General features: G+C 39.9%; 1 protein-coding gene across 2 annotated transcripts; it reads left to right on the top strand.

Annotated features, from left to right (window-relative positions):
- The first annotated feature begins 7,657 nt into the window (after nucleotides 1–7,657).
- Nucleotides 7,658–23,361, top strand: LOC127360685 (membralin-like). 2 transcript variants are annotated; one of them, XM_051395141.1, is made up of 8 exons: nucleotides 7,658–8,070; nucleotides 15,265–15,618; nucleotides 16,195–16,509; nucleotides 17,175–17,313; nucleotides 20,374–20,484; nucleotides 20,587–20,709; nucleotides 21,302–21,402; nucleotides 23,221–23,361. In XM_051395141.1, exons 2-8 carry the CDS (start codon nucleotides 15,400–15,402, stop codon nucleotides 23,281–23,283), a joined length of 1,071 nt encoding a protein of 356 aa, XP_051251101.1. In that variant the 5' UTR covers nucleotides 7,658–8,070; nucleotides 15,265–15,399; the 3' UTR covers nucleotides 23,284–23,361. The 2 variants fall into 2 exon arrangements, with proteins under 2 accessions (XP_051251101.1, XP_051251100.1); XM_051395140.1 differs by having other exon boundaries at nucleotides 7,659–8,070; nucleotides 17,175–17,367; nucleotides 23,221–23,358.
- Nucleotides 23,362–23,829: the final 468 nt, after the last annotated feature.

Here is a 23,829-nt window from a genome sequence, read left to right as displayed (position 1 = left end):
ACCGATATGTACGAAACTCAATAGGCATGTATAATGTGCCGGGGCGTACAAAAAAGCCTCTTGGACCCATACTTCAAATCCCACAGGAAGTCGGCTATTTTCGTTGAAAATTTGCACTTTTGGCAGCCATTTTGTGGTCATTTTGACCTTTTGGGCTTCTTTGTGAACTAACTGCTCCTAGGGAATTTATCGGATCTGCTTAAAAATTGGTCAGTACAGTTAAAACATGCTGCTGAATGAACGCATTTCATTTTGTGACTGTACGTTGAAGGGCGTGTCCGTGGCCTGCCGTCAAAGTTGGCCATTTAGAACTAATGTCACACTGTGATGTCATTTTTGCATTTCAGGGCTTCTATTTGAATGATGCCCTCCTACAGCTTCTATTGGATCTTCTTCAAAATTGGGCAGTCCAGTCACAACGTGGTGCTGAATGAACGCATTATATTTTGTGACTGTACGTTGAAGGGTGTGTCCGTGGCGTGCCCTCAAAGTTGGCCATTTAGAACAAATGTCACACTGTGATGTCATTTTGGCCTTTCAGGGCTTCTATATGAATGATCTCCTCCTACACGTTTCAAAGGATCTTCTTCAAAATTGGGCAGTACCGTCACAACATGCTGCTGAATGAACGCATTTCATTTTGTGACTGTACGTTGAAGGGCGTGTCCGTGGCGTGCCCTCAAAGGTGGCCATTTTGAAGCCCGTGGTCCTGTATTTGAACAAACAAAGTCCTTGAGACTTTATCAGATCTGCTTCAAAACTTGACAGGACTCTTGAATAATCTTGCTGATTACAAGTTGTGCTATTTATGACTGTACGTTGAAGGGCGTGTCCCAGGTGTCTCGTCAAAGTTGGACATTTTGAATTCTGTGGTCTTTTTTTTTCAAAGTGATGAAACACAAACACCCCTCCACTCCCACTAGCCACATCTACAAACCATATTTCCTAGGGAGTATTGTTCGTGGAGCATAGTGGGAAACCGCTGGAAGTCACTTATTAAATTGCAAGATAAATAGGGGACTTATCAAATCCACTTCAAAATTGGACAGTCTTATAAAAACAAAGTGTACATGAAGAATTGAGCTATTTGTGACTGTACGTCAAACTGCGTGCCACTGACCCCTTGTCGAATTCAGACCATTTTCCATTAAACGGTACTCATAACTTCAGTGTGCAATGTCCAATTTCCAATAAACTTCATATATTCTGTAACAGTCTCGCCATGAACGCGTCCTCATGACATCAGCCTACGTATTACTGTCCCGCCATGAACTTGTCTACGTGACAAGATTCAGATAAAGTGAAAGCACAGCATACTGGCAACAGGAAGGAAGCGCTGCGTGGCGATACGGAGCTGATTTGGAGCAGTTTTACGTGACGTATTCGCGTTGCCGTCCACGCTTGTTACGACGGCACGTGGCGTGGCCTCGGCGAACCCCGACCGCACGTGACGCGTTTGCGGCGTGCCCCGACGAGCGCCGGGTGCGAGGTCCCGCCCAACGCTGCTTGCAGCTTTAATTTCTTATTAATATTAAACTGTGTAGTTTTGTACTAACATGCACTCCTGTTATTCAGCCTCATCGATATAGTTTATTATTTATTTTACCTTTATTTTAGGTATAAAGGGGGTAGACAAAATAACACAAACACTTAGTTGGGACCAGGAAGCAGAGCTGCTGTCTTACACACTTCTCTGCTCTTTCTTTAGAACAGTCACCCAACCAAAACCCCATAGAGACTGTGTCTGTCCCCCAACCACCTAAATTATTTAAAGAAATAAAAACAAGAGGAGTTCAACATAAAAATCTAATAAAAATTAAAACCAGCTCCTCAGTAGCACAAAATAAGAGAATGAAATGTGGGCTGTTAAATATCAGGTCTCTGTCCTCTAAAGCTGTTTTAGTGAATGAATTAATATCAGATTACGATATTGATTTACTTTGTCTTACTGAGACCTGGTTGTCCCACGAGGAGTATGTTAGCCTAAATGAATCCACCCCCCCAGTCATATTAATACTCACATTCCTCGAGGCACTGGCCGAGGAGGTGGAGTAGCAGCCATATATGATTCGAGCGTTTTAATGGACCCTAAACCTAAACTACATTATAATTCATTCGAAAGCCTTGTTCTTAGTCTTTCTCACCCAAACTGGAAAACACTGCAGCCAGTTCTATTTGTTATAGTGTACTGCGCTCCTGGACCGTACTCTGATTTTATATCTGAATTCTCAGAGTTTCTATCAAGTTTAGTCCTTAAATCAGATAAAGTAATTATTGTACGTGATTTTAATATTCATGTCGATGTTGACAATGACAGCCTTAGTAACGCATTTATATCATTAATAGACTCAATTGGCTTCTGTCAGAGTGTAAATAAACCAACTCATTGTTTTAATCACACTCTTGACCTTTTTCTTTCATATTGCATTGGTACTGAACATTTAATAGTCATCCCACATAATTGTTTTCTATCTGACCATTATTTAATAACTTTTGAATTCATACTATTAGATTATAAGCCATTAGGCAAAACGTCCTACAGCAGATGTCTATCTGACAGTGCTGTAGCCAAATTTAAGGAGGAGATTCCATCAGTGTTTAATTCAATGCCATGTCTGAATATAACAGAGTCCTATAATAACTTTAGTCCCTCTGAAATTGATAATCTTGTCGATAGTGCTACAGGCTCACTACGATCAACATTAGACTCCTACAAAAAGGAAATTATTAAAACATAGGAGACTAGCACCTTGGTATAACCACCAAACCCGCCAGTTAAAACAAATAGCTAGAAAATCTGAAAGGAAATGGCGCTCTTCCAAATTATCAGAATATCGCTCAAATTGGCAAGATAATCTTAAGACTTATAGAAAGGCCCTCCGTAATGCCAGAGGAGCCTATTACTCAGCACTAATAGAAGAAAATAAGAATAACCCTAGGTTCCTCTTCAGCACTGTAGCCAGGCTGACAGAGAGTCACAGCTCTATTGAGCCACATATCCCCATAAACTTAAGTAGCAATGACTTCATGAGCTTCTTCTATAATAAAATTATTACTATTAGAGAAAAAATTAATCACCAACTGCCATCAACAGTTATCAGTGGCTCTCCAAGTTCAGGGACTTCTGTCAATGTAAACTTAGATATATATTTAGACTGTTTTTCTGCTATCGATCTTCATCAGTTAACTTCAATCATTTCTTCATCGAAGCCATCAACCTGTCTGTTAGACCCGATCCCAACTAGGCTGCTTAAAGAAGTTGTTCCCTTAATTGGCACTTCTTTACTGGATATGATTAATCTTTCTTTATTATCAGGATATGTACCACAGTCCTTTAAAGTAGCTGTAATTAAACCCCTTCTTAAAAAGCCCACTCTTGACCCAGGGGTTTTAGCCAACTATAGACCGATTTCTAACCTCCCCTTCCTCTCTAAGATTCTGGAGAAGGTAGTCGCCAAAGAGTTGTGTGACTTTCTACATAACAATAGTTTATTTGAGGATTTTCAGTCAGGATTTAGAGTTCATCATAGCACAGAGACAGCTCTGGTTAAAGTTAATAATGACCTTCTGATTGCTTCTGACAATGGACTTGTCTCTGTACTTGTATTATTAGATCTTAGTGCTGCATTTGACACCATTGACCATAATATTCTTTTGGGGAGACGTGAGCATCAAATTGGCATTAAAGGAACCGCACTAAGCTGGTTTAAGTCATATTTATCAGATCGCTCGCAGTTTGTACATGTTAATGATGAATCTTCAATAAATACTACAGTTAGTCATGGAGTTCCACAAGGTTCTGTACTTGGACCAATACTATTTACTTTATATATGCTCCCTTTAGGCAACATTATTAGGAATCACTCCATTAACTTTCACTGTTATGCAGATGATACACAGTTATATCTATCAATCAAACCCAATGAAATTAATCACTTATCTAAATTACAAACATGTCTTAAGGACATAAAATCCTGGATGAGCTGCAATTTTCTGATGTTAAACTCAGAAAAAACGAAATTCTTGTTCTTGGCCCCAAAAACCTTAGAGACTCATTGTCTAAAGATATAGTCACTCTAGATGGCATTAACTTGGCCTCTAGCACCACTGTCAGGAATCTTGGAGTTATCTTTGATCAGGATTTGTCATTTAACTCCCACATAAAGCAGACCTCTAGGACCGCCTTCTTTCATTTACGTAATATTAGAAAAATTAGACACATCCTATCACAGACAGATGCAGAAAAACTAATCCATGCATTTGTTACTTCAAGGCTGGATTACTGCAACTCTTTATTATCAGGTTGCCCCAATAAGTCCATTAAAAACGCTCCAATTAATTCAGAACGCTGCAGCACGAGTACTGACAGGAACTAGAAAAAGAGATCACATCTCTCCTGTACTAGCTTCTCTGCACTGGCTCCCTGTAAAATGTAGAATAGAATTTAAAATCCTCCTCCTCACCTATAAAGCTCTTCATGGTCAGGCCCCTTCATATCTTAAAGAGCTCATAGTACCCTATTACCCCTCTAGAACACTACGTTCTCTGAATGCTGGGCTACTTGTGGTTCCTATAGTCTCTAAAAAGTAGAACAGGAGCCAGAGCCTTCAGTTACCAAGCTCCTCTCCTGTGGAACCAGCTTCCAGTTGTGGTTCGGGAGGCAGACACCCTCACCACATTCAAGAGTAGGCTTAAGACATTCCTCTTTGATAAAGCTTATAGTTAGGGCTGGATCAGGTGAGTCCTGAACCATCCCTTAGTTATGCTGCTATAGGCCTAGACTATCGGGGGATTTCCCATGGTGCACTGAGCTCCTCTCTTCCTCTCTTTCTGCTAGATTGCCATTGCCAATACTGTCTGTTTGTCTCTCTGTCTGTATGTCATGTGTCTATATATGTTTATATACCCATGTGTCTATATATGTTTATATATCTATCCATGTGTCTACATATGTTTATATATCCATGTGTCTATATATGTTTATATATCCATATCTCTATATATGTTTATATATCCATGTGTCTATATATGTTTATATATATATCCATGTGTCTACATATGTTTATATATCCATGTGTCTATATATGTTTATATATCCATGTGTCTATATATGTTTATATATCCATGTGTCTACATATGTTTATATATCCATATGTCTATATATGTTTATATATCCATGTGTCTATATGTTTATATATCTATCCATGTGTCTATATATGTTTATATATCCATGTGTCTATATGTTTATATATCTATCCATGTGTCTACATATGTTTATATATCCATGTGTCTATATATGTTTATATATCCATGTGTCTATATATGTTTATATATCCATGTGTCTATATATGTTTATATATCTGTCCATGTGTCTATATATGTTTATATATATCCATGTGTCTATATATGTTTATATATCTATCCATGTGTCTATATATGTTTATATATCTATATCTCTATATATGTTTATATGTCCATGTGTCTATGTATGTTTATATATCCATGTGTCTACATATGTTTATATATCCATCTGTCTATATATGTTTATATATATATCCATGTGTCTACATATGTTTATATATCCATGTGTCTATATATGTTTATATATCCATGTGTCTATATATGTTTATATATCCATATCTCTATATATGTTTATATGTCCATGTGTCTATATATGTTTATATATCCATGTGTCTACATATGTTTATATATCCATCTGTCTATATATGTTTATATATATATCCATGTGTCTACATATGTTTATATATCCATGTGTCTATATATGTTTATATATCCATGTGTCTATATATGTTTATATATCTGTCCATGTGTCTATATATGTTTATATATATATCCATGTGTCTACATATGTTTATATATCCATGTGTCTATATATGTTTATATATCCATGTGTCTATATATGTTTATATATCTGTCCATGTGTCTATATATGTTTATATATATATATCCATGTGTCTATATATGTTTATATATCTGTCCATGTGTCTATATATGTTTATATATATATCCATGTGTCTACATATGTTTATATATCCATGTGTCTATATATGTTTATATATCCATGTGTCTATATATGTTTATATATCTGTCCATGTGTCTATATATGTTTATATATATATATCCATGTGTCTACATATGTTTATATATCCATGTGTCTATATATGTTTATATATCTGTCCATGTGTCTATATATGTTTATATATCCATGTGTCTACATATGTTTACATATCCATGTGTCTATATATGTTTATATATCCATGTGTCTATATATGTTTATATATCCATGTGTCTACATAATTTTACATATCCATGTGTCTATATATGTTTATATATCCATGTGTCTATATATGTTTATATATCCATGTGTCTACATATGTTTATATATCCATGTGTCTATATATGTTTATATATCCATGTGTCTACATATGTTTATATATCTGTCCATGTGTCTATATATGTTTATATATCCATCTGTCTATATATGTTTATATATATATCCATGTGTCTACATATGTTTATATATCCATGTGTCTACATATGTTTATATATCCATGTGTCTACATATGTTTATATATCCATGTGTCTATATATGTTTATATATCTGTCCATGTGTCTACATATGTTTATATATCCATCTGTCTATATATGTTTATATATATATCCATGTGTCTACATATGTTTATATATCCATGTGTCTATATATGTTTATATATCTGTCCATGTGTCTACATATGTTTATATATCCATCTGTCTATATATGTTTATATATATATCCATGTGTCTACATATGTTTATATATCCATGTGTCTATATATGTTTATATATCCATGTGTCTATATATGTTTATATATCCATGTGTCTATATATGTTTATATATCTGTCCATGTGTCTATATATGTTTATATATATATCCATGTGTCTACATATGTTTATATATCCATGTGTCTATATATGTTTATATATCCATGTGTCTATATATGTTTATATATCTGTCCATGTGTCTATATATGTTTATATATATATATCCATGTGTCTATATATGTTTATATATCCATGTGTCTATATATGTTTATATATATGTCCATGTGTCTATATATGTTTATATATCCATGTGTCTACATGTGTTTACATATCCATGTGTCTATATATGTTTATATATCCATGTGTCTACATATGTTTACATATCCATGTGTCTATATATGTTTATATATCCATGTGTCTATATATGTTTATATATCCATGTGTCTATATATGTTTATATATCCATCTGTCTATATATGTTTACATATCCATGTGTCTATATATGTTTACATATCCATGTGTCTATATATGTTTATATATCCATGTGTCTATATATGTTTATATATCCATGTGTCTATATATGTTTATATATCCATCTGTCTATATATGTTTACATATCCATGTGTCTATATATGTTTATATATCCATGTGTCTATATATGTTTATATATCCATGTGTCTATATATGTTTATATATCCATGTGTCTATATATGTTTATATATCCATGTGTCTATATATGTTTATATATCTATGTGTCTACATATGTTTACATATCTGTCCATCTTTCTGTCAGGAAGAAGGCACCTGGCAGACAATACTCAAGGTTAATGCGCATGCGCGTTTTCGCTCTGTAGTTCCGTCTGTGAACAGTTGCCGTCAGTCTCAGTTAGCTCCCGTTAGCCTGTGTTAGCCTATGTTAGCCTGTGTTATCTGAAGTGAAGCTTTAAAGAATGAGAGACTTTAGTCTGCAGTGAGTCTGTTGACCAATGAGTCCACACACTGCTGCTAGCTAACACCGCCGCGGCCTCACTAGCTTTATCTGCGAGCTAACAGCGCTGTTTTCCTGCTGTGTAGCTAGCTTTAGCGGCTAGCTTTAGCGGCTAGCTCCTCTGCTGTTGTCTGCCTGTGGAAAGGAGCCCGCTAACAGTGCTAACCAGCTAGGTGCTGCGTCCGTTAGTGTTGTTGTTCTGATGAACACAGCGAGGAGGAAACGTTAGCATGGACACACAGCCGCGGACTCAATAACAGGTAAGACTAAGACAGCTAATCCAAAGCTAATGCTAGCTGTGGCTCCACGAGCACATACATATCAACCGTTAACGAGCTAGCTGGCTAGTTAGCTCGTTAGCTACAGGATGTTTACCTTCAAGTAGGACAGTATTTACCCTGATACTAATACACAGTGTGTGTACTAATACACAGTACTAATACACAGTGTGTGTACTAATACACAGTGTGTGTACTAATACACAGTGTGTGTACTAATACACAGTGTGTGTACTAATACACAGTGTGTGTACTAATACACAGTGTGTGTACTAATACACAGTGTGTGTACTAATACACAGTGTGTGTACTAATACACAGTACTAATACACAGTGTGTGTACTAATACACAGTGTGTGTACTAATACACAGTACTAATACACAGTGTGTGTACTAATACACAGTACTAATACACAGTGTGTGTACTAATACACAGTGTGTGTACTAATACACAGTACTAATACACAGTGTGTGTACTAATACACAGTACTAATACACAGTGTGTGTAGTGTGTGTACTAATACACAGTGTGTGTACTAATACACTGTACTAATACACAGTACTAATACACAGTACTAATACACAGTACTAATACACAGTGTGTGTACTAATACACTGTACTAATACACAGTACTAATACACAGTACTAATACACAGTGTGTGTACTAATACACAGTACTAATACACAGTACTAATACACAGTGTGTGTACTAATACACTGTACTAATACACAGTACTAATACACAGTACTAATACACAGTGTGTGTACTAATACACAGTGTGTGTACTAATACACAGTACTAATACACAGTGTGTGTACTAATACACAGTGTGTGTACTAATACACAGTACTAATACATAGTGTGTGTAGTGTGTGTACTAATACACAGTGTGTGTACTAATACACAGTACTAATACACAGTGTGTGTACTAATACACAGTACTAATACACAGTGTGTGTACTAATACACAGTGTGTGTACTAATACACAGTACTAATACACAGTGTGTGTAGTGTGTGTACTAATACACAGTGTGTGTACTAATACACAGTACTAATACACAGTGTGTGTACTAATACACAGTACTAATACACAGTGTGTGTACTAATACACAGTGTGTGTACTAATACACAGTACTAATACACAGTGTGTGTACTAATACACAGTACTAATACACAGTGTGTGTACTAATACACAGTACTAATACACAGTGGATGTACTAATACACAGTGTGTGTACTAATACACAGTACTAATACACAGTGTATGTACTAATACACAGTATGTGTACTAATACACAGAACTAATACACAGTGTGTGTACTAATACACAGTGTGTGTACTAATACACAGTACTTATACACACTGTGTACTAATACACACTGTGTACTAATACACAGTACTAATACAGTGTATGTATTAATACACAGTACTAATACACAGTGTGTACTAATACACAGTGTATGTACGAATACACACTACTAATACACACTACTAATACACAGTGTATGTACTAATACACTGTGTATGTACTAATACACTGTGTATGTACTAATACACTGTACTAATACACAGTGTGTGTACTAATACACAGTACTAATACACAGTGTGTGTACTAATACACAGTGTATGTACTAATACGCACTACTAATACACAGTGTATGTACTAATACAATTCAATTCAGTTCAATTTTATTTGTATAGCGCCAATTCATAACAGAAGTTATCTCAGGACACTTTTCAAATAGAGCAGGTCTAGACCGAACTCTTTAACATTAATTACAGAGACCCAACAGTACCACCATGAGCAAGACCTTGGAGACAAGGGCAAGGAAACACTGCCTGTTAAAAGGCAGAAACCTAGGACAGATCCTCCGGCTCTAGGTGGGTGGTCGTCTGTCTCGACCAGTTGGGGTGAGAGAGAGAGACAGAGAGACAGAGAGAGAGAGAGAGAGACAGAGAGACAAACAGACAGTATTGGCAATGGCAATCTAGCAGAAAGAGAGGAAGAGAGGAGCTCAGTGCACCATGGGAAATCCCCCGATAGTCTAGGCCTATAGCAGCATAACTAAGGGATGGTTCAGGACTCACCTGATCCAGCCCTAACTATAAGCTTTATCAAAGAGGAATGTCTTAAGCCTACTCTTGAATGTGGAGAGGGTGTCTGCCTCCCGAACCACAACTGGAAGCTGGTTCCACAGGAGAGGAGCTTGGTAACTGAAGGCTCTGGCTCCTGTTCTACTTTTAGAGACTATAGGAACCACAAGTAGCCCAGCATTCAGAGAACGTAGTGTTCTAGAGGGGTAATAGGGTACTATGAGCTCTTTAAGATATGAAGGGGCCTGACCATGAAGAGCTTTATAGGTGAGGAGGAGGATTTTAAATTCTATTCTACAGTTTATAGGGAGCCAATGCAGAGAAGCTAGTACAGGAGAGATGTGATCTCTTTTTCTAGTTCCTGTCAGTACTCGTGCTGCAGCGTTCTGAATTAATTGGAGCGTTTTAATGGACTTATTGGGGCAACCTGATAATAAAGAGTTGCAGTAATCCAGCCTTGAAGTAACAAATGCATGGATTAGTTTTTCTGCATTTGTCTGTGATAGGATGTGTCTAATTTTTCTAATATTACGTAAATGAAAGAAGGCGGTCCTAGAGGTCTGCTTTATGTGGGAGTTAAATGACAAATCCTGATCAAAGATAACTCCAAGATTCCTGACAGTGGTGCTAGAGGCCAAGTTAATGCCATCTAGAGTAACTATATCTTTAGACAGTGAGTCTCTAAGGTTTTTGGGGCCAAGAACAAGAATTTCGTTTTTTTCTGAGTTTAACATCAGAAAATTGCAGATCATCCAGGATTTTATGTCCTTAAGACATGTTTGTAATTTAGATAATTGATTAATTTCATCGGGCTTGATTGATAGATATAACTGCGTATCATCTGCATAACAATGAAAGTTAATGGAGTGATTCCTAATAATGTTGCCTAAAGGGAGCATATATAAAGTAAATAGTATTGGTCCAAGTACAGAACCTTGTGGAACTCCATGACTAACTGTAATATTTATTGAAGATTCATCGTTAACATGTACAAACTGCGAGCGATCTGATAAATATGACTTAAACCAGCTTAGTGCGGTTCCTTTAATGCCAATTTGGTGCTCAAGTCTCTGTAAAAGAATATTATGGTCAATGGTGTCAAATGCAGCACTAAGATCTAATAATACAAGTACAGAGACAAGTCCATTGTCAGAAGCAATCAGAAGGTCATTATTAACTTTAACCAGAGCTGTCTCTGTGCTATGATGAACTCTAAATCCTGAAATCCTCAAATAAACTATTGTTATATATAAAGTCACACAACTGTTTGGCAACTACTTTCTCCAGAATCTTAGAGAGGAAGGGGAGGTTAGAAATCGGTCTATAGTTGGCTAAAACCCCTGGGTCAAGAGTGGGCTTTTTAAGAAGGGGGTTTAATTACAGCTACTTTAAAGGACTGTGGTACATATCCTGATAATAAAGAAAGATTAATCATATCCAGTAAAGAAGTGCCAATTAAGGGAACAACTTCTTTAAGCAGCCTAGTTGGGATCGGGTCTAACAGACAGGTTGATGGCTTCGATGAAGAAATGATTGAAGTTAACTGATGAAGATCGATAGCAGAAAACCAGTCTAAATATATATCTAAGTTTACATTGGCAGAAGTCCCTGAACTTGGAGAGCCACTGATAACTGTTGATGGCAGTTGGTGATTAATTTTCTCTCTAATAGTAATAATTTTATTATAGAAGAAGCTCATGAAGTCATTGCTACTTAAGTTTATGGGGATATGTGGCTCAATAGAGCTGTGGCTCTCTGTCAGCCTGGCTACAGTGCTGAAGAGGAACCTAGGGTTGTTCTTATTATCTTCTATTAGTGCTGAGTAATAGGCTCCTCTGGCATTACGGAGGGCCTTTCTATAAATTTTAAGGTTATCTTGCCAAATTGAGTGATATTCTGATAATTTGGAAGAGCGCCATTCCTTTCAGATTTTCTAGCTATTTGTTTTAACTGGCGGGTTTGGTGGTTGTACCACGGTGCTAGTCTCCTATGTTTTAATAATTTCCTTTTATAGTGCTACAGGCTCACTACGATCAACATTAGACTCTCTAATGTTGATCGTAGTGAGCCTGTAGCACTATCGAAAGATTGCGACAGGACGCGGTACTGAATCAAACCGCTGTTTTCTCCTAATAGAGTGTTATATCTCATTCAAACTCCCCTCCACTAGTTGGCAGACATCCTGTACTTAGACCTTAGCTCAGAAAAACGTCATGCTGCAATGCAAAATGTTCGAGGAAATCACATCCAAACTTGGCTTTTTTGTCAAAAAGCGACTAGCGTCAAATATAGCGACTTTTATTGGTCTTATTGGAGACTTTTGTAGGTTTTGGAGACTCTGACGTGAAAGCACGTATCACTCTGCAGTGTGCTCAACGAGCAGCGGGTGCTGCCGTGAGTCCCTCCCCCGTCCAAAAGCACTCACAGTCGGTCAGTCTCACAGTAGCCCCGCGCAGCAGTCCCAGCCTGCAGACAGAGCAGAGAGGAGACACACACCACTCCGCGTCCAGGCTGCAAATGAATCACGCATGCGCCGCCGTTCTTGCCCTGGCATGACGCAGCACAAAACACACACGAGTCCAACTCTTCTCCCAACACTAGTGGGGATAGCAGGGGCCGAAGTGTTCGTAGAAGGGCTGGTGGGTGTCGTAGAGGCAGCAGGGGGGTCTGAATAGGGCTGAAAGTAGTGATGATGAGTCTTTCAACCCTTTGCAAAATGGAAGGGGGGCAGGGGGTACATGAAGTTGCAGTGTCCATAGGAGAGGTGGACGTGGTAGAGGCAACAGGGGAAGGCAGAACAAGGCTGGAAATGATGACGATGATGATGGTAATGGTGGCTGGGCTAACTTGAGAGATGAGGAAGTATATCAGGAATGGATAAAGTCCTTTGATGAGCAAGTTGGATATCGTGGTGACAGAGAGCTTAGCACTGATTCAAGGCCTATAGATTTTTTGTCCCTCTTTCTGACTGATGATTTCTGGAGTCACATTACAATGGAGACAAATCGGTATGCTCATCAGTATTTAGGCTCTCATGAACTGCCGGTCCACACAAGCCACTGAAGGCCTTTGTGCAGGACATTATCACTGCTTTGCTTGAGGGCTTCTCCAAGAGAGAAAAAGTACGGGGAAGGAGCCAGTGTACTTGATTTGTGCTGTTCAGATGCACAGTTTTATTGATAGTGTGTGTGTAAGATGTTTACACTTATTGCACTTTTCTTATATTTCAAGACTCAAATATTTGACATTTGGGGAATTTAATAAATATTGACATGACAATAAATTTGAAACCCTTACAGTTGCATATTTGTTTTCAGAATGGGATTTTTCCTGTTAAAAGGATTTTCTGTTTTTCGGACTTCCTTTTCTGACCTTATACTTACCTCAAGTTGCCTTTTGGGACATACATGCATACATACGTACATATGTTGAGGAGTTTATTCATATTATCTCATATAAAATCAACAATAATGATAATAATAATATTAAAGAAAACAGAGCTCTGGTATCGGAATAGTATCGGTATCGGCCGATATCCAAATTCAGGTATCGGGATCGGATCGGATCGGAAGTGAAAAAATGTGGATTGGTGCATCCCTAGTCCAGACTGTATAGTTTGCTCCGATCGTACCTGTCCTAAAGGTCGTCATCAGACACAATACAGGTGCAATCAGTGTGGGGTAGGCCTGTGTGCTGTGCCATGTAATGAGAGGTTCCACACTCTAAACAGTGTCATCTGGATAGATAGGCACACATTAGGCCTCTGTAGGCACAAAAAAAAAAATCATAAAAAACGCCTACTGTTTACATGAGTTTTGTGGTGTAGTAATAGTTCTAGTTTACGACTGTTGGCTTACAATTTACTTTTTCCTTGTTCATTTGGTTTGGGACAACATAACAAATAGATGGAGGGGGGTGAATCTGATGAAATAAGTTCAACTCTCTTTCAAAATATCAGGTATTTCATGAAAATTACATAATCTAATACAGCCGCCGTCATATGACATCATAATATGCAAATTAGACAGTAAAATTTACTCCCTAGATAAACTTTAGGTCATTCTCAATATTTGTCTCATTTACACTTTGTCTCTATCTCAAACCACTTTCAAGCCAGAGCCCTCTGAAATTTAGATGTCAAAATCTAGTATTTTTAAAAATAAAACCCGGCGCCTAAAGGGTTAAAACGCTCAAATCATATATGGCTGCTACTCCACCTCCTCGGCCAGTGCCTCGAGGAATGTGAGTATTAATATGACTGGGGGGGGTGGATTCATTTAGGCTAACATACTCCTCGTGGGACAACCAGGTCTCAGTAAGACAAAGTAAATCAATATCATAATCTGATATTAACTCATTCACTAAAACAGCTTTAGAGGACAGAGACCTGATATTTAACAGCCCACATTTCATTCTCTTATTTTGTGCTACTGAGGAGGAGGTTTTAATTTTTAGTAGATTTTTATGTTGAACTCCTCTTGTTTTTATAATTTTAAATAATTTAGGTGGTCGGGGGACAGACACAGTCTCTATGGGGTTTTGGGTGGGTGACTGTTCTAAAGAAAGCGCAGAGAAGTGTGTAAGACAGCAGCTCTGCTTCCTGGTCCCAACTCAGCATTCAGAGCGCTGGCGCCTTCAGCGGTAAAAAGATGTCAGCGGAGACGTTTTTTTAGCGCAGCGCTCAGAGCGCTTCAAGTTGAAATCTGTTCGATTAAACACCGCTGGGCGCTCGGAAAATGAGTTTTTGGGCGCTCTCAGTGCTAAAAACACGTTTGGTTGACACAAGCCCGAACTCAGACAATTCCAATCACATTTTAAAGGATATCGACTGATTATCGTTATCGCCAAAATCCCCCAAAATATTGAGATATTACTTTTTGCCCATATCGCCCACCCCTAGTGCACATTGGTAATATCTGTCCCTGCACTGACCTGAGAGCAGCTCCAGGGTCAGACTGCAGTGTTGTTGCACAAGAGAAAAGTAAAGATTAGACTAACCCTAACTCTGACTGAGGTGGTTGTTGAACTCCTGCTTTATAAGCTCACTTCATGATCAATAATCAATGTTTCTGTCCCACAGTTTGAGCTGTGTGAACCGGCTGAGGACCCTTCAGACTCTGATCTGAGGTCAGAGTTCCACCTTAACTGAGACTGCCGGCCGCCATGCTGACCTAGAACCATCTATTAGTCTGTGTGAGCGCAATAATCAGAGACCATGTCTGAGAACCAGGCCAACAATAACAACGTCCCTCTAAACAACAACAACAACAACATGGGACCCAACAGGATCCGAAACCCCAACATGAACCAGAATCCCCTCATCAATGTCCGGGACCGCCTCTTCCATGCCCTCTTCTTCAAGATGGCCGTCACGTATGCCCGACTCTTCCCGCCATCCTTCAGGAGAGTCTTTGAGTTCTTCGTCCTGCTGAAGGTGAGACAGTGTCTGCAGGTAAACCCTGCCTGTCTGTCCCTCTCTCTGTGTCTCTCTCTGTCTGTCTTTCTCTGTCTGTCTGTCTGTCTGTCTGTCTCTTATTTTAATGGTAATGTTGAATAAGTAATCTGTCTGGAAAACAACACAATGTTCCTGTAAATGAAGCAGACGTATTATACCTCCAGGCCTTCCACCAGAAACACACAACAGCCAGAGTGCAGAGTCGCAGTAAAGACAGCAGAGTCGCAGTAAAGACAGCAGAGTCGCAGTAAAGACAGCAGAGTCGTAGTGAAGACAGCAGAGTCGTAGTGAAGACAGCAGAGTCGTAGTAAAGACAGCTGATTCGTAGTAAAGACAGCAGAGTCGCAGTAAAGACAGCAGAGTCGCAGTAAAGACAGCAGAGTCGTAGTGAAGACAGCAGAGTCGTAGTGAAGACAGCAGAGTCGTAGTAAAGACAGCTGATTCGTAGTAAAGACAGCAGAGTTGTAGTAAAGGAGGCTGAAGTTGTCAGAACACTATAAAGGAATAGTACTCTACAAACCCTGACAGCATTAACTCCTCTGTGCTCCTGCTCAGGCGCTCTTCGTCCTCTTCATCCTCGCCTACATCCACATTGCCTTCTCTCGCTCGCCCATCAACTGTCTGGAAGTTGTGAGGGAGCGCTGGCCTCGTGATGGCATCCTGCGGGTGGAGATCCAGAGGAACTCCAGTCGAGCCTCCGTCTTCCTGCAGTACTACGACTCCACAGGCCTCCAGGAGGAGCTGGAGGCTGAGGAGGGGGGAGGAGGAGCAGGAAGCGGAATGGCAGGACTCAGCCTGGCAGCGCTGCAGGAGGAAGATGAGGATGAGGAAGAGATGACCCTGGAGATGTTTGACAACAGCTCAGTGCAGGTGAGCAGAGACAAAACTGGTTAAATTATCTCCACAGTCAACAGGAGTCAGTAGGGGTCAGTAGGGATCAACTGGGGTCAGTAAGGGTTTTTAGGGTTCTGTAGGGATCAGAAGAGGTCAGTAAGAGTCAGCAGGGTTCCGAAGGGGTCAGTAGGGGTTTGTAGGGATTAGAAGGGGTCAGTAGGGGTCAGTAAGAGTCAGTAGGGATCAGTAGGAGTCAGTAGGAGTCAGTAGGGGTCTGAAGGGGTCAGTAAGAGTCAGTAAGAGTCAGTAGGGGTCAGAAGGGGTCAGTAAGAGTCAGTAGGGGTCAGTAGGGAGTCAGTAGGGGTCTGAAGGGGGTCAGTAGGGAGTCTGTAGGGATCAGAAGGGGTTTGTAGGGATTAGAAGGGGTCAGTAGGGGGTCAATAAGAGTCAGTAGGGGATCAGAAGGGGTCAGTAGAGGTCATTAAGAGTCAGTAGGGATCAGAAGGGGTCAGTAAGAGTCAGTAAGAGTCAGTAGGGGTCAGTAGGAGTCAGTAGGGGTCCGAAGGGGTCAGTAGGAGTCTGTAGGGATCAGAAGGGGTTTGTAGGGATTAGAAGGGGTCAGTAGGGGTCAATAAGAGTCAGTAGGGATCAGCAGTCGTCAGTGGGGGTCTGTCTTCAGCGTCTCTCGGTCTCTCCTGCAGTTTGAGCTGGACATTGAGCCTCGTCTGAAGCCGTCTCTAATTGGAGGAAGTGTCAGTGGAGGAGGAGGAGGAGGAGGAGGAGGAGGAGGAGGAGGAGTGAACGACAGCCAGGACGTCTCCTTCAGCCAGACCACTAAAGGTATGCAGCCGCTGAAGGACTCAGTGTCTGAGCTGGAGATGATGACCAGAGCAGGTAAACCCTCCTCTTCCTTCTCCTTCTCCGCTTCCTCTTCCTCATCCTCCTCCTCCTCTTCTTCTTCCTCTTCCTTCTCTTCATCCTTCTACTACTTCTCCTCTTCCTTTTCCTCCTCTTCCTCTTCTTCCTCCTACTTCTCCTCTTCCTCTTCCTACTTCTTCCTCTTCCTCCTCCTCTTCCTTTTCCTCTTCCCCCTCCTACTTCTCCTCTTCCTCCTCCTACTCTTCCTCTTCCTACTTCTTCCTCTTTCTCTTCCTCTTCCTCCTCCTCTTCATCTTCCTCCTCCTCCTCCCACTCCTCCTCTTCTTCTTCCTCATCTTCCTCCTCCAGGAGACAAACAGCTGCTGATGTAAACTTATGTTCTTCTGTTAGTCTTTAATCAGTTAAAATTAAAACAATTAGTCTTATTAATCTAATTCAAACTATTAATAATTGTCCGTTATTAGATCTGTCAGTAATCTGCAGTTTGTTATTTTATTAAATAATAATAATAACCAGTAGTAATAATAATAAAAATAATAATAATAATTAAAGCTGCAAGCAGCGTTGGGCGGGATCTCGCACTCACAACTCGGGGAGACCACAACATGAAAATCTCCCGTAAATTAGCTCAAAATCGCCACGCAGCGATTACTTCCTGTTGCCAGTAAGTGGCGCTATCACTATGTCTGAATGTTGTCATGTAGATGTGTTCAAGGCGAGACTGTTATCAAACACGTGAAGTTTCATTGAGATTGGACCGCGTACGCTGAAGTTATGAGGACGTGTTCAGGGCAAAACTGTTTCAGAATATATGAAGTTTATTGGAGATTGGACAGTGCACACTGAAGTTATGAGTACTATTTTATGGCGAATCTGCCGAAATCGACAAGTTGTCACTGGCACACGGTTTAATGTACAGTCACAAATAGCTCAACTTTTCAATCAGTTTGTATGACCACAGAATTCAAAATGGCCAACTTTGACCTCACGCCACAGACACACTCACGTTCAACGTACAGTCTCAAATAGCACAAGTTTTAATCAGCACCACTTTTTGACTGTACTCACACATTTTTAAGCAGATGCAATGAATTCCCTAGGAGGAGTTTGTTCAAATACAATGCGAAAAGTTTGCTGAAAGTCAAAATCAAAATCAAAATGGCCAACTTCCTGTGGGGTTTGGGGTATGGGTCCAAGAGGCTTTTTTGTACGTCCTGGCATGTTACATGTGCCTACCGAGTTTCATACATATCGGTGAAACTTGGCCCCGGGGCTGCATTTTTAAAATCCTGTAGGGGGCACTACACACACACGACAAACACGATTTTTGGTATGTGAGCTTCAGGCACCACTCTACACATGCCCTGTGAATTTCATATTCATAACTATTACGGTCTCCGCACAGTGATACACACTGCCACCAGAGCGCCACCCAGTGGTGTGATTTTTTTTTTCCTTTTGAGGTGAGCCTCAGGGAGCCATGGGCAAGCATCCTACCAAGTTTCATTTAAATCACACGTGCTGTTGCAGAGATATAAACTTCTTCATTTTAAAGAGCGCCACCTAGTGGCAATGGCCTGAAATTGTGCACGGTGCCCAAGGAAGACATGAGGAACTATGGACCCAAGCTTGGTGTCAATAGGACATACCAATGTGGAGAAATGGTCCACTGCCTTTTTTAACGAAAAATGTACAGGAAGTGTTAATTTTATAGCGTGCTTATTTTTTAAAATTTCAAAAATGTTCGAATTACTTTTTTTGCCAGGGCAGACCCCAAGTAATAGGTGAAAAATTTTGTACGACTCGGACAAAGCATGTAGGAGGAACACAAAAAGTAGTTTAAGGACATTTCGTGCTCTAACGAAAAAAAATTATAGGTGGAAGTGGGCGGCTCCATTCACCGAACGCGTGGATACAAGGTTTTTGAATGTGAGACAAACTATGCAGAAGTTATTAGCCTGTACACACTTTTCAGGATAATAGCGCCCCTAGCGGCCGACCTGAAAGTGACGCATAGAATGTAACATTTTTCACCAGGCCTGACCACTTTGCCAAATAAAATTGAGTTTTCGTATATGTTCAGGGGGGCAAAAACACAGTGGAAGTGGCCTAAAAATAATAATAATAGGTAAGAAATTGAGTAAAAACAATAGGGACCTTAGGCGGTCGCTGGCTCGGTCCCTAATTAAAGATGCAAGCAGCATTGGGCGGGCCCTCGCAATCCACGCATTTGCCAAAAGTGAAAATGAAAATCAAAATGGCCGCCGAAAGTGAAAATGAAAACTCAAAATAGCTACCTTCCTGTTGTGTTTGGGTTATGGGTCCAAGAGGCTATTTTGTACATCCTAACTTGATATATATGCCTGTCAGTTTTCATTCATGTCCCCTAAACAGGACACCAGGGCTGGTTTTTTGCAAGTTTGTGGGGGTATAAAACGTGATACTTCCTGTTGCCACTAGGTGTCTTTCTCACTATTACTGAATATTATCACATAGACGTGTTCAGGGCTGGATCAAACATATAAGGCTTTTTTTTATCACGATACCCATGCCTACTGATTTTCATACATGTCAGCCTTACGCGTCTTAGGGGCTGATTCGGCGGCGCTGCCCGCTCATGGGAGCAGTTGCATACATGAGTTTTTGCCACGTTTTTAATTTTGTGCAGCAAATAATGATAATTCCTAGAGATACAATAGGGCCTCCCAGTGGTCGCTGGCTTGGTCCCTAATAATAATAATAATAATAATAATAAGAAGAAGTAATAATAATAATTGATAATAATAATACTAATAATAATAATCAATAATAATAATAATAACCAGTAATAATAATAATAATATCTAGTAATAATAATAATAATAATAATAACAACCAGTAATAATAATAATAATGATACATTTAATGTTTGTAAACGGGCTGTGTAAATAAAGTACGCCTTTAATAGGAAATAATGTTGTTGCAGTCGTTGTTGATGCAGTTGTCTGTCTTAAACTCTGTTGTTGTTGTTGTTGTTGACAGTGTGGCCTCAGGAGGAGTACATTGTGGAGTATTCTTTGGAGTACGGCTTCCTGCGTCTGTCTCAGAGCACCAGACAGAGACTCAACATCCCCGTCATGGTGGTCACTCTAGGTGAGACACTGACATCTGTCTGTCTGCTTTGTGACGCCGTGGCTTTCTGGCATAGTGGCTTTATGATGATGATGAAACCTGTCTGTCGCTCTCTGTCTGTAGATCCGATGAAGGACGAGTGTTTCGGTGATGGTTTCAGTCGCTTCCTGCTGGATGAGTTTCTGGGTTATGACGACATCCTGATGTCCAGTGTGAAAGCTCTTGCTGAGAATGAGGAGAACAAAGGTAGAGAAACTGTGTCCCTCTACAGCCCCACGTTCCTCTGATCTCCTCTGATCCCTGGTTACAGAACCTGGTTCCTATGATCCCTGGTTACAGAACCCGGTTGCTGGTTAAGTAGGTCATATTAAATTTAATTCAGTTCAATTCAGTTCAATTCAGTCTATTTGTATAGCACCAATTCATAACAGAAGTTATCTCAGGACACTTTTCAAATAGAGCAGGTAACTCCTTATAACATTTACAGAGACCCAACAGTACCACCATGAGCAAGCACTTGGCGATGGGGGCGAGGAAAAACTGCCTGTTAAGAGGCAGAAACCTAGGACAGACCCTTCGGCTCTAGGTGGGTGGGAGAGAGAGAGAGAGAGAGACAGACAGACAGACAGGTGCACAGCAACAACAGTAGCAAAAACTACACTAATAGTAGTGACTGATGAAGAAGATGATGACAACAACAACGATGGGGGACAATATATTATATAATATATATTAGCGATGGCAGTCAAGCAGGACAATGGCATCTATATGACCACAGTACCGCTGTAACCTGTGTGTGAAGTTCAGGTTGATGATGTCATGGCATGGTTCTCTGCAGGGTTCCTGAGGAACGTGGTGTCTGGAGAACATTACCGCTTTGTCAGCATGTGGATGGCCAGAACCTCCTACCTGGCCGCCTTCGTCATCATGGTCATCTTCGTAAGTAAAGAGTCCAAATCGATCAGCTGGAGACGAGACGATGAAACTCAGCTTGTAAATAAACCAAAGTCAGAAAGTCTGAACTTGGAAGTTTTGTTTATTAAAAAGAAAATGCTTTATTTATTACAGCTTTATTTAGACAGGGAAAACCCACAGTAATAATAAAATATATATTAACCATCAACAATCATGTAATGCGTAGAGTAAACACTCATAAAGCAGCAGAATACACCAACCGGTGATTGGAACGTATCAATTACAACACGTTCATGTTAGAAGATGTTGGTCATCCTCCTACACAAGATTATTATACTATTTTGTTATATTGTCTTGTTTCATTAAAACTACCCCCTTTTTATTCAATTAATAGCACTTTTGGGGGCAATTTGGGGTTCAGTATCTTGCTCAAGGATACTTCGACATGTGGCGGGAGGAGCCGGGGATCGAACCAACAACCTTCCGATTAGTGGATGACCCGCTAATAATATTGTATTATATAGATCAGTGGTCCTCCTATGAGAGGACAATACCAGCAGCCCCACAGTCTGAGTTAACAATCTTTGAATCCCAGGCTCAGTAACTAAAATCTAGTATTCCCAATTCGGTTTTTACCATCCTGAGATCTGGTCTGGTAGAGATCAGAGCACCATGTAATGAGGGAGGGCAGGAAGGCATGTAGCTCATGGAACTATTAAAATTTCCTTTAGCTTCTCTCACCACCTGAGCTTCTCAAACTACAGAGACAGTGTTTTATTATCCATCCAAAGCTGTGGTTCATTCTGAGGAGGAGGGGCAGGCAGGTTGGATGGTGAGCACACCTGTCTGCAGTCATCAATCAATCAATCAGCCATCAATCAGAGGAATGATTGGTTCAGTTGTAGGAAGTCTTCTGTCCACCAGAGGGGGACATTTAAAAAACAGAAACATCACTTTATAAACATATAGAACCTAACGCTGCTGCCTCCTGATGTGCTAGAGATGACCATCACACTGCCTGATGAAGAGTACAGTGATGTTCTTCGTCAATAATAACACGGTGATCAACATATACACTACCATTCAAAAGTTTGGGGTCACTTAGAAATGTCCTAATTTTTTAAAGAAAAGCACTGTTTTTTTCAATGAAGATAACATTAAATTAATCCGAAATACAGTCTAGACATTGTTAATGTGGTAAATGACTATTCTAGCTGGAAATGGCGGATTTTTAATGGAATATCTACATAGGTGTACAGAGGCCCATTTCAAGCAACCATCACTCCTGTGTTCTAATGGTACATTGTGTTGGCTAATCATGTTAAAAGGCTAATTGATGATTACAAAACCCTTGTGCAATTATGTTAGCACAGCTGAAAACTTTTGTGCTGGTTAGAGAAGCTATAAAACTGGTCTTCCTTTGAGCTAGTTGAGTATCTGGAGCATCAGCATTTGTGGGTTCGATTATACTCTTAAAATGGCCAGAAAAAGAGAACTTTCTTCTGAAACTCAACAGTCTATTCTTGTTCTGAGAAATGAAGGCTATTCCATGCGAGAAATTGCCAAGACACTGAAGATTTCCTACAACGGTGTGTACTACTACCTTCAGAGAACAGTACAAACGGGCTCTAACCAGAATAGAAAGAGAAGTGGGAGGCCTCGGTGCACAACTAAGCGGTTTGCTCCAAACAGCGCCATCTAGAGATTAATATAAAACAACTTTAAGATGCAAAATATATAACGATATATCATGGGATAGACAGATTATTAGATATACCAGTGAATATAGTGTAATGATTATTGATTGTTCAGTGCTGATGTTTGCTGATGTGTGTGTTTCAGACTCTGTCAGTGTCCATGCTGCTCAGATACTCTCATCACCAGATCTTCGTCTTTATCGGTTAGTGTCCTTTTTCCAGTCCACAACATATCACACATTAACAGTTGACACTCCTGATCATTGTCTAAACCTTAGTGAGCATTAGTGGACATTACTGAGCATTACTGAACATTAATGAACATTAATTCAATTCAATTCAATTCAATTTTATTTGTATAGCGCCAATTCATAACAGAAGTTATCTCAGGACACTTTTCAAATAGAGCAGGTCTAGACCGAACTCTTTAACATTAATTACAGAGACCCAACAGTACCACCATGAGCAAGCACTTGGCGACAAGGGCAAGGAAAAACTGCCTGTTAAAAGGCAGAAACCTAGGACAGATCCTCCGGCTCTAGGTGGGTGGTCGTCTGTCTCGACCAGTTGGGGTGAGAGAGAGAGAGAGAGAGAGAGAGAGAGAGAGAGAGAGAGAGCGACAGACAGACAGACAGGTGCACAGCAACAACAGTATTGGCAATGGCAGTCAAGCAGGACCATGGCAGGAGGCTCCACCAGGATCCATGAGAACCTGCGAGACGAGAAAGCACAAGAACTCCGGGGAAGAAGTGGA

The sequence above is a fragment of the Dicentrarchus labrax genome, unplaced genomic scaffold (assembly GCF_905237075.1).
Source record: "Dicentrarchus labrax unplaced genomic scaffold, dlabrax2021, whole genome shotgun sequence".
NCBI lineage: Eukaryota > Metazoa > Chordata > Actinopteri > Moronidae > Dicentrarchus > Dicentrarchus labrax.
Note: the sequence above shows the minus strand (reverse complement) of the source record. Positions and strands in the feature narration are given on the sequence as shown.